Raw genomic sequence first — 12,149 nt, 5'->3', positions numbered from 1 at the left:
GTCCTAACCTCAGTGTTGGCACCAGTCCCCACACTCAGGGAGTCAGTCTATGGTCTTACAGAAGGCTTGGGTCAGATTCCAGGCCTGATTCCAGCCCTTGTGATGGACAGGACTTGCTGAACGACTTCACACACAGAATTATTCTAAGGCCTGAGCAGATGGCAAGATATTCAGGGGAAGCACCCATGCATTTGAGGAAGGAAGGCTGGGGAGTCGGCCTTGGTGGGAGGAGGGAGATTTGGATGATATTCAAGGAGTCTGCATCTCCTGCCTGACCAAAGGGAAGGGAGATTTCCCCTGAGGGAGCACGGCACAGCGGCAAAGTGTTCAAGCCCCAACATCAGACAGACAGATTGGGGCTCAGACCCCCCAGTGGTGCCACCACTCCCTTCCATAGTCACTCAACAAACCCTCCTTCCAAGTGGACTTTTCCTTGCCATGAAAAAAATAGAGCCACCCAAGAGTCAGCCTCGGGCTTATTGGGAAAATATCTGAAGCAGCCCAATTAATATCAGGAAGAAGAGAAGAGCGCTTGATAATTCCAAAGATGGTTTTAGAGGTACTAGCCAACATGACTGGACAAGAAAAAGAAATGGGGCACAAAAACTGGAAAGCAAATAAAGTTATCATTGTTTGCAAATAGCATAATGGGAAACTTAAGAGATTATCAACAGAAAAAGTATAACAAAGATAAGAAATTTCAGTAAGGTGGCTGGGTATAAAATTCATATATAGAAACTGTTAAGTTTTGTCATCTAAATGAGAGTCAGTTGAAAGATGTAATGGGAGAAAAGACCCTATTTATAATAGCAGCGTACAAAGCAATAAGTAGGAACAATTGCAAAGATATGCATACAATATCTATGAAGATAATTCCAAAACACTATGAAAGAAAATTTGAACAAGTGGAAAGACAAACAGATCTTCCTCAACTTGTGATGTGGCTATGTCCCAATAAGCCGATTGTAAGTTAAAAATATCATAAGTACACACTGCATTTACTACACCCAACCCACCAAACATCACAGTGTAGCCCAGCTGACCTTAAACGTGCTCAGAACACTCACATTAGCCTACACTGGGGCAAAATCATCTACCACAAAGCCTATTTGATTATCAAGTTGTGGACTATGTCATGTAATTTATTAAATACTGTACTGAAAGTGAAAACCAGAATGGTTGTATGGGGACAGAAAGCTTGCAAGTATGTTGGGTGTCGAGCCTCATGATTGCCTGGCTGACTGGGAGCTTCAGCTCACAACCACTGCCCAGCATTACAAACAAGGTTTTGTGTTTTTTTTTGATAATTGTACTGTATTCTGCTAGCGTGGGATGAGATCAAATTTCAAAGTATGGATTCTACTGAATGCATGCCACTTTCTTACCATCGTAAAGTTGAAAATTCATAAGTTGAATCCTCATAAGTCAGGGATTATCTGTACTGTGTTCTTGGATTCAGTACCATGAAAAGTCCATTCTCTTTGAATTAATCTATGAATTCAACACAATCTCAGTAAAAAATACTAAGTGGATTCTTGGAGGGGCAAGACTACACAAGCTACTTCTAAAGTTTGTATAACAAAAGAGCTGAGGGAATAGATTAAGAAGGCATTAAAACATATCAAAAGCCGCAGGAGGTAACACAGTGAGATACTAGTGTATGGATAGACAATGAAAGCCATGAAAATGTATCACGATCTATCTAGATACTCAAATCTAGTATATTATAATATATAAGTTTGCAGTTTACATCAGTGGGGGAAAGATGGACAATTCAGTGAATGGTATTGGGACAACTGGCTACCCATTTGGAAAAAAAATAATAAAGTTGGATTCCTACCTCAAAACTTACATCCAAATAAATTCCTAACAGATCAAAGATTTGAAAGTGAAAAATTAAAACATAAAAAAAGTAAAGGAAAACATGAGTGGGTTTTTAATGACCTCTGAGTTGGGAAAACCTTTCTCAGTCTGATACAAAACCCAGAAGATATAAAAGAAAAGAAATGGATCCAATTTGATTATATAAAAACTAAAAATTAAGCATGAGATAAAAGCATCACAAATTTAAAGACACATTGAGAAAATATTTGCAACTCATTGTATTTCTTTCATATATAAAGAGTCCCTATAAATAAATAAGAAAAAAGCCAACAATTCAATGGGAAAATGGCAAAGGACATAAACAGCTGGCTCTCAGTAAAAGAAATACAAGTGGCTCTCAAACATGTGGAAAGATGCTTAGTTTCTTCCACTCATGATGAGAGAAATGCATGTTGTTTCAATCCTGCTTGCCTTTCCTTAGCATATCCCCACTGCTTTTCTGCAGGGTTAATTTCTCTTTCTTTACACTCTTGGTCCCTTCCATTAGACCCTTGGTCTCTTATGTTTTAATCACGTTAAAGAAAGAGGCTGCCTGGGATTAATCTCTGGGTCAGAACCGCCAATCAATATCTGTTGCACGAATAAATAACGGAGGAAAGAATGTGGATTCCTGGTCCATGCACCTTCCATTCCCCATCCTCGACTTCACTTAACTTCTGTAGCAGCCCGGGGAGGTGGGTATTGTGCCCATTTCTCAGAAGACAAGGCTAAAATCAGAGGACAGACAGGCCAGAAAACCTGTCACCTGAAGACTTCCCCAGAATCCTTCCAGGCCCACCTGTCCTGCTCTGGTTACCCGGCAGCTGCCCCAGGGGATGGGGTGACTGAGTGGCCCCCTGCCGCCACGGGGGCCCCAGCACGGTACTCACTTGTGCATGTAGCCCTCGGAGCCGGCCGTGAGGTTCGCCTGCATCACCGCCTGGAACTCTGTCTCGTTGCAGCAGTATTTGAAAACCGTGTTGTTATGGTGACAGCAGAGAATGAAGGTTTTGTTGTCCGAGAGCCGGGGGCAGTGGAAGCCAAAGTGATAGCGGCCTTTGTGGTCCGTATACGGCTCACAGACCCGGAAATGCGCGGACAAGACTGGAAAACAGAGTCCCGGGCTCAGTGAGGGGCTTCCCCAAGCCCGCTGCCCCGGGAGTCCACGAGCGCCGGGACAGGGAGCGCGGTCAGTCTGTTCTACGGTGCTGCTAGCCTCTTCCCTCCCCAGGAAGGCTTTGTGGTCCAGGAAGCTGGCTCCAGGCTGATGTCACGCCCCAGACTTCCCTCGACACCAGCCCTGCTTCCATGTGTCCCCTAGACGGGGGCTCCTTGCAGGCAGGGCTGCATCTTAAGCCTCATGGGGATCCCCTCCAGGGGCTCTGCACACAGCAGGCACTCAACTAGGACACAACATTAACTGAGCGCCCTATGCACGTCATACACTACATCCCATTTAACCCACTTGGCCAGCCTCGCAGCGGGTCTGGGATCCCACTGAGGCTCCGTGATCTGAGCTGGTAAGAGGTAGTGGAGGGAATCCAACTCAAGCCTGCCTGGGTCTGACGTCCAGCCCTCTCCACTCCTGTCACCGGCTTTAATAACCTCTGCTACTGTGTGGACTGGGGGTGGCCCGCCCCCAAGCCCAGGACACCTGGCTGGAGAGCAGCATGGGCGCAGGAACCGGGTCCCCCTCTTGAAGGAAGCAGCATCTCCTCGGTACCACGGTTTCCACTAAGCCAGTGCCCTAGCCCCAGAGGTCCCCAGGGGCCTGGCTTGGCCACCCTCATCTCCGGGTCACAAGGCTGCCCTGGCTTTGGGCCCTCCCTCCCCTGGCTCAAGGAGGGAGGCCCCTATTCAGCCACAGAGGCTGCCGCAAACCCAGGACAGTATTTACCAGTCGTGCGATGGTGATAAATAGGAGCGAAAGCCTAAGCAAATGTAACAATGGAAAAAAACCTGGAGCCCACTGTCTCTGGCTTAATTAGCATCTTCATAAAAGGGATCGCTGTATCTACTTTGTATCACTGAAAAGGGGCTTCGTTGGCTGAATACATGTCTCTAACCACAAAGGCTCTGGTTTTGCAAAAGCTCCTCAGCTAGTTGAAAGCTCTGCCTCTGCGGAGCAGTAACCAGACAGCAGCCCTCAGGGCTCCCTGTGCGCCCGCCTGGGGCTGCCGGAGGGGAGTCCCTGCTGTGCGGCGCTGGCCGGTGGGCAGACGGGCCTCACGAGCTGGAGTGCTGAGGCTGGCTTGGGTGGCCTCCTGAAATCCTGTGCCCAAAGTACAGCACCCTATTTCATGGGGATAGACGTGAGCACTTTGGGAAGAGGGCCCCAGAGTTTCAGGGTTCAGGGGAGCCCTCCAGGCCCCCTTGCCCGGCCTTGACCTCGGGAAACAGAAGACCCTCCTGTGGAGACACAGGGGCTCTAAGGATGCCCCATCCTTGGCGGGGCATGCCCCATCTCATTTGATCTCATGTACTCCCATTGTACAGAGGAGAAAACTGAGGCTCAGAGCAGGAGTCTCACAGCGTGGACCTGACCTGCTGCATCTGCATCTTCTGGGGACATGTCACAAAGCAGTTTCTCAGGCCCCTCAGCAGACCTTCTGAATGAGCGACGCTGGCATGGGAGGCAAGCCCTGCAGGGGAGGCCGATGGGCTGGGGTTTGGGACCCGCCTGCCCAGAGGAAAGACGTGCCGGTGGCTGGATGGGAGGGTTAGAGGCAGGAAGTCCAGTGTCTGTCCAGACAGGTGAGGACGCCCTGCTGCGGGTCAGCTCGCAGGGAGCGACACGCAAGCAGCTAGTTAGAAAGACCAGCTCAGGCCCTGGGGCTGGATCGAGAGGCTAGGACCTGAGGCAGGAACCAGGGAGGGAAGGGACAGAGTGGGGAGGTGGCCTTTGAGCTGGGCTTCAGGGGAGCCCGCTGCTCAGAGCTGGGGTGGGGAGGGAGGCTGGGTAAGGCAGGGGACAGGAGACGTCCCACTGGATCACCTGGCCCCCCCGGGGGGGTCAGTGCCTACTGTGTTGCCATTTGGCAAAGACAAGGAGACCACGGCCGCTTCCCACGAAGAATGAGCTGAAGTTGCCTAAAGCTAGGAGCCGGACAGTGGGCTCGGAACCGTGGAGCACGCGGGGTTACCTGGGCTATCACGACCTCTCTGGGCCTCCTTCCCCCCACAGGTGGGAGACCCCTGGCAGCCCGGATGGCTGGGGCTCTGAGGAGAGTTCTGTAAACAGCAAAGCTTCGGCCTTGCTTCGAGCGGGGAGGTATGAGTGAGAGAGTGAATGGATAATACAGGGCTGCGCCTGCTGGCTTCCAGGCTCAGTGTGGTTCTCAGCCCGTGCCTGGGGGCCGAGGGCAGAGGGATGCTCTGTTAGGAGGCCAGCGGGTTCTGAGTCACCAGGAGAACAGGTCCAAGTGGAGAGGGGACACCAAGGAGAGAGCTGCTCTCTTGGGCTCCGAGGGACAACCACAGTGCGCCATCATCTCTCAGCCGCGTGACTGTGGCCTCGGGCAGCTCACGGTCCTTCTTTGAGCCCTGTTTCCTCACTTGTAAAAGGGGTGAGGGCCTCCTCCTCTCTCCCAGGAGGCAGTGAGGGCCAGATGCGCTAATGCATGGGAAAGGAGTCAAGGAGGAACTTGGTAAACAGCGGCCCCCAGACCCTTGGCCTGGCTTTGGCTCTGCTGTCCTGAAGCCCCCAATCCCCAGGGCCCTTCATGGCCTCCCTCCGAGCCAGGCCCTCAACAAAGGGGCAAGAGGGCATGAGGAAGTCCTGTGCACGGATGCACGAACAAGAGAGACAGGGAGACAGAGACCGAGGGAGACACAGAGCAGGTGCCTTGCTCAGAACAGGGCTTAGCCAGCCGCCGCTGCTGTCGGGAGGTAAGGCAGGCTTCTCCAGGAGGCCAGCTTTAGTTTGGAGTAGCCGAAGGACTTGCTTTATGCCCATCTTTGTAGACAGGAGTGTGAGAGCCCATCCGCTGTATTAGGGGTGCCTAGGAGGTGGTCGGGTGCTGGCCGGTGGATAAGGACCCCAGCCCCTGCACTAGCTGTGTTGCCTCCTGCTAGCCAGTTCTGCTCTAAGACTCGGTTTCCCCATCCATACAATGGGATGACCACGACATTTTGGACTTGACTTTCAGGCACAGGTAGAGAACTCATGGGAAGGCTTTTCCCAGGCTGGCAGCCACCATTAACTCCACTGCGCCCAGGAGGACATTCAGTGTGGCTCCTGCCATGGGCACGTGGGGCACAGCACACAGTAGGTTCTCACTGAACAGCACCGAACGTCAGCTCCTCACCAGGGGGATGCCGGGGGACTAGGGGCACCCCCCTGCCGGTGCCCGGGACCCCCACTGGGCTAGTGCTGACCCCGGGAAGGGACCCCTGCACCCCCGCTCCCCGCCCCGCTGGATACCCACGGAGGTTCTACCTGCAGAAATCAGCAACGAGAGGACGGTGAGCACGTTCAAGGACTGCTGGCCACAACTGGTCATCATTTGGCTGGCATCGATCCGTCGGGAGCTGCCTGTTTAACGAGATCCGGCAGAGGCTGGGTGTGGGCTGCCTTGCCTGCGGGTGCAGACACTGGCTTTGCTGCCCACAGCGGGGGACGGGCGGGGAAGCGTGTTTGCTGGGAGCAGGGGCTGGGCCGCCGATGATGGAAACGCTGCCATCCAATTTCCTTTCTGGAATGAATGACCTCCCCCCACCAGTCAACTGTCACCTCCTTTTCCTTTCATGGCAAAATGAGACTTAATCAAAGGAGGACCGATGGCTCAGGTGGTGGAAACAACCGGCGGGCTGAGGCCGGGGGGCCGGCGCCCAGCGTGCGGGGCCCAGAGCGGCCACTTCACGTGGGGGTGGGCGGTGGGGTGATTGGACAGGAGCTCACGCACCCCCGGGGGGCTTGCGGGACGCAGGTCTCCCTGCTGTGCCACTCGCAGTGACTTCCATTAACCCCTCCACCAGTCTGCACGGAGCCGGGCACCTTCCACGCATTAGGGACACAGCAGTGGACAAAACAGACGCCAAGTACCACTAAGCGGAATCTGTCCCTGCCCCGCTGGCACTCCAGGGAGGGAGGCTGACGGCGCACAGACAAGCAGATGAATATTTGAAATGCTACGAGGCTCCTGGGGATATACCCTAAAGAACTGAAAGCAGGGGTGCAGACAGACGCTTGCACACCCATGTTCGCAGCAGCAAAAGGTGGAAACAACCCTAGTGTCCGTGGACGGTATGTGTGGAAACAAAAGGTGGCCGATTCGCACGGTGGAATAGGATTCAGCCTCAAAAGGGAAGGGGGTGTTGACACATGCCACGACACGGACGAACCCCGAGGATGTGGTGCTCAGTGACATGAGCCCGACACAAAAGGACAACCCCTGTGTGATTCCATGCCCATGAGCTCCCCAGGGTCGTCACGTTCCCAGAGACGGCGAGGAGGATGGTGGGCACCGGGGGCTGGGGACAGATGGGAGTTCGTGTTCCATGGGGACGGAGTTTCAGTTTGGGAGGATGGAGGGAGTCCTGGAGACGGATGGTGGTGATGGCTGGGTGGATGGAATGCCACTGAACTGCACTAAAAATGGTTAAAACGTCAATTTTATGTTATGTGTGTTTTACCACAATAAACAAAGCTATGAGGAGGAATAAAGCCAGATGTGTGTGTGGGGGGGGGCGGTATATAGCTGTGCCGGGGGGCTCCTTTAGACAGGGTGGTGGGAGAAGGCCTCGGGCGGAGGTGACCACGGGCAGACCTGAGTGAGGCAGGAGTGAGTGGCATGGCTATTGGGAGGAACAGTGCTGCAGACTGGGGAGCAGCAGGTGCAAAGGTCCTGAGGCAGGAGCAGCCGGGAGGCCAGTGGGGGACGCTGGCAGGGGGGGAGCAGGAGGCCACCTGAGGCAGGACCTTGGCCCTCGGTGACCACTTCACATCAGGTTGTTGAAGCCCCGGGACAAACCTGAGGGTACGTCACCATCACCACCCCCTCCCTGCAGGGGTGTGGGAATGGAGGCTGGGGACAGGAGAAGGCCTACGTGTGCTCTGTGTAAACTCAGTGGCCCAACCCGAGTCCCAGCGGGCTGTAAGCTGCCTATGGCTGTAAGAAGTGTAGACACTCGGGATGGGGATTAATTCGCTGAGCCCCTAATATGTGCCAGGCTCATCCTCTTCCCTCATGGCACCTCATCATGGTGTATGAATTGTGTCTACCCAAATCCTCTGTTGCAGTTCTAAACCCCCCGTACCTCAGAATGGGACCTTATTTCGAAATAGGGTCATTGGAGATGTAGGTCACGCTAGAGTCCGATCGGCCCCAATCCAACACGATTGGGGCCTTATAAGAAGGGGAAATTTGGACACGGAGACACGCACAGAGAGGAGACCATGTGAAGACAGAAGCAGAGGTTGGGGTGATGCCTCTAAGCCAGCGAACCCCAAAGATCTCCAGCAAACCTCCAGAAGCTGGGGGAGAGCCTGGGCAGACTCCCTGGCAGCTCCCAGAAGGATCCAGCCCTGCCCACACCTTGATCCTGGACTCTGGCCTCCAGACTATGAAAGCACACACTTGGGTTGTGTGGTATTTTATTCCGGCGGCCCCAGGACACCACCACACACGCTCCCGTGGGGACTGCCCCAGGACGGGTTGGGATGGACACGGAGGTGTGAGGGGTGCTCTCGGCTCACCTGGGAGCTGGAGCCTGGACAGCCCCCTCACCACCACTCACCCCTGGTGAAGACCTGTGCGCCCTCCCAGCAGGGTGTCCCCCCAAAGGCAGAGCAGGTTTTGGGGGCTTCCTTGACCCCTCCAGTCCTGTCCCCTTGTTTGGTGAAGGCCTCCCCCTCCCAGGGGAAGGTCTGAGAGCAGAGGACACACTGCAGAGATTTGCTGCCAGAAAATATAGTTCTGGAAGAGGGCACTGGGAAGGGCATGGCACAGTCCACAGGAATGGCCTTCTGACTGCCCAGGCTGTCCTGGGGCACCTGCTCTGGGCCCAGCCAGCCTGTCCTTACCCTCGGGAGCTCACAGCTCGGTCAGGGAGGGCACAGGGGCGCCAGCTGGGGTCCCAGGAGGCCCTAGTCCTCCTGAGTGGTGGCAGGCAGAGCAGGGAGCCACCCTGGGTAACCCGGAGGCCTGAGACTTCCGAGGGAGGAGACAGGACTGGACTCCAGGCCAAACGCAGGGGGTGGATGGCCGGGCCCCGCGGGTGGACCTAGGATGCCATGTGCTGTTCGTCTGAAGCGTGACCCAGGGTAAGAGGGGGGACGGCGTGAGTGTAAGATGGAGCCGAAATGCCTTCATTCGGTGCTTATGCAAGCTGACGTCAGGGCAGCCCCTGGGGAAGAGCCCTCCTATCTCTCCTACAGGCCTCCCTGGACCCATCGAAGCCCCACTGGCTGTAAACTGCTTAATTGTTCTGAGCCTGGGCCTCCTCCCAGCCTCCCTCAGGGCCCTCCTGGGAGGATGAAGGAGATTAAAGCATTTCAAAGTGCTTAGCCAGGATTTGCACTGAGGAAACCCAAGGATCCACCCTGGAAAACACAGGGCGGGGGGTGGAGGGGTGGGGAGTGACAGGTCCTCCGAGATGGTCCCCTCCGAGCCTCCACTCTGTAGGTGAGCAAGCCAAGGCCCACTGAGGGCTGATACAGGTCTGCGGACTGCGGGCCCTCTGGCTCCTGTAGGATGGGGCTTCCCCACTTTGGGAGCCAGGCTCAAGTCCGAGGGCCAGTGGGTTTGTTGAATGAATACAGGGTGGGGGGCTGCACCTCTGCCTTGGACCCAGCACTCCCTCTGCTGCTCCAGCCCCTACAAAGCCCTCCTTATAGTAGGGGGCTGTCACTCACACCCGGGTGTCCTCCTCTTTCTCCTGTGAGTCCAAATCCTGCACCACCTTAGAAGCGGCTCCAGGAGGCCTGCCTCGATCCCGTCAGCTGGGAGAAGTCTGTCCCTCCATGAGACATGTCATGTTCCATCTCTTCTTTCATTCATGTGTTCATTCATTTACTCATTCACGCATTCTCCCAATATCCACTCGTTAACCCCCAGTCTGGAACAGGGTCTGGGCTGGGGTCTAGGGGCGGGGAGGAGGGGGTATGCCAGGCTGGAGGCCCACCAAGCTCTCCCTTACGTGAGTGGTCCCCAGGCCCTCCTCTGTTAGGCCATGAGGGTCCTGGGCCGGGGCCTGGCCAGCTGGGGGCCATGGCCATGGAGCTTGGGCTCCAGAGTCCCACAGACCGGGTGAGAACCCCAGCCTGGCCAACTCCGGCCTCGGGCCCTCAGGCCTGTCTGGGGGGACTGAAGGCCTCAGGGGCCAGCATACTGCAGATGTGTGGGAGCAGGACACATGACGGCCGCATTTGTCCCCATCTGGGACTGGTCTGCTCAGACTCCACGGCTTGGCTGTGCTCCCCACCCTCACCCGGGGCTGCCTGGGCGTGACTCCACGGCAGGGGTTGGGGGCAGCAGAAGCCACAGCCCTGTTTGCTGGACAAAGGTTGGGGTACAGGGACTCGGCGGCAGGGGGGGCATGGGGGCCTATGGAGAGGAGCAGCTCAGGCGCCAGAACTGAACGCTGAATCTACGATGGAACAAAGCCCACCACAAAAACTCCATTGCTCACGAGACAGCAAAACTCAGAAGCCGGCCACTCCAGCCTGGCGGGGTCAGAGTGGCTTTGGAAACTCAGTGGCCGGCGGCAGCTGTGATCCTTGGTCTGTCCTCAGGGGTCACGCAACCGACAGCACCAACCTTCACAAGGCCAAAGCCATGCCCTCGCGCCCTGCATGGGGTCTGCAGAGGGGGACGTGTGCTCAGGGACTACGAGCTCAGGTGTAAAGGGCATGTCACTCCAGGTACAGCCACCTGGGACCCCCCACAGGTGACGCCTGCGGGAAACGGGAGCCCCCTTCCTCCCACTGGGCTGCCCCAGGGCCGGCTTTCTCAGGTCGTTCCCACCCTCACCCCTACCCGAGTCCTGGACTCCGACTTTTCTCTATATACTCTCAGGGAATCTCGCCACCCAGCACAGGCAGGTCATCAAACCCCATCTCGTAAAGAAGGAAACTGAGGCTCAAGGTCACACAGCTCCTCAGCGGCTCAGGCAGGAGGCCAACCCGGCCTAGATCCTGCTCACCACCTCTGCACGGCAGGAGTTTCCACCTCCCCGCCGCCGCCGAGAAAGCACATTTACCACAGACAGATTAGATTTATTGTCCTGGGTTCTAGTTCTTTGAAAATTGGTAAATGGCCCACGAGGGTAGCTCAGGGCCAACAATAAAACTCCAATAACTGGGAGAACATTCTGGATGAGTAGGACTCCCCCTGAGCTCTGGCCGCATCCAGAATCACGAGTCGGGCACGCAGCTCTGCGGTCCACCCCTCAGGTCAGCCGGGGACTGCTGTTCCCAGATTTGAGGATTATTTTTAAACACCGAATTTGGCGAGGCTGGAGAGGAGAGGAAGAAGGGCATGTGGAGAGAAACAGAGCTGATGAATTACACCCCACCGGGAACAACAACAGATCTGTTTTCTCGTCAGCCCAGGCGAGGGAGGGATGTGGGGTAGGGCCTGGCTTCGGTGCAGGGGGTGCCGCCCAAGACGCCCCAGCCCGGCACCTGGAGATCCCGCACCGTCTCTGGGGCTTCCCCCCAACCCTTCTCAGACCACCACACCCTCCCCTGGGCGGGGCCAAGCGCATCCTCCTGCCAGGACTGGGTCAAGGGCAGCATGGCCTGGAGGTTCGGTCCTTGAGCTCGGACCACACTGTCTGGGGCCAAGTCCTGGCTCCACCTTTGTAACCACAGCCCGTGTGGCCTTGGACAAGTCTCCCCAGTCTCCTTGGACCTAGAATGGGCATAAAAATTGTATCTAATTCACAGGATCCTTGTGACCATTGAATGACCATCATCAAAGCGCCTGGAACAGAGCTGGCGCGCAGTGGGTGCTCAGAAAGGGTCCGTGCTGAGTGCTCCTTGAGCTGTCTCTGCCCCAGGAGCCATCCAGGGCCAGCTTTCTGAAGTGCCCGTCTGACTAGCAGCCCACTTTCTCAGGAGTCCTGGCAGCTCCGGGTTCAAGTCTCCACACTCCTGAGGCCCCATGGGGTCTGGCCCTCGCTCCTACCCCCTTACTCTCTCCGCTCCTCAAGGGTCAGCCCTCTCCTCCGGGCCTTGGCACATGCCATTCCTCCACGCCTGGGACACCTTTCCCCTCTCCTGCAGCTGGGCAGCTTTGACCCAGCTTTCAAGCTTCAGCTGGGGTGTCCATCTCTCAGGAAGC

General features: G+C 55.8%; 1 protein-coding gene across 2 annotated transcripts in view; it reads right to left on the bottom strand.

The window, feature by feature from the left end:
* SHISAL1 (shisa like 1) overlaps window positions 1–12,149 on the bottom strand; it is a 76,442-nt gene that overhangs the window by 43,391 nt on the left and 20,902 nt on the right. For both annotated transcript variants that reach the window (XM_054506736.2, XM_064590499.1), the window contains exons 2-3: window positions 6,302–6,397; window positions 2,754–2,967 (exon numbers count right to left, since the gene is read on the bottom strand). In XM_054506736.2, the coding sequence (XP_054362711.1) occupies window positions 2,754–2,967; window positions 6,302–6,368 (281 nt within the window). In that variant the 5' untranslated portion in view covers window positions 6,369–6,397. The remainder of the gene's footprint in view (window positions 1–2,753; window positions 2,968–6,301; window positions 6,398–12,149) is intronic.

The sequence above is a fragment of the Mirounga angustirostris genome, unplaced genomic scaffold (assembly GCF_029215605.1).
Source record: "Mirounga angustirostris isolate CCGP_5_RB_7025 unplaced genomic scaffold, mMirAng1.0.hap1 SCAF_5, whole genome shotgun sequence".
Lineage (NCBI taxonomy): Eukaryota > Metazoa > Chordata > Mammalia > Carnivora > Phocidae > Mirounga > Mirounga angustirostris.
This window is presented reverse-complemented; position numbering and strand designations above follow the sequence as displayed.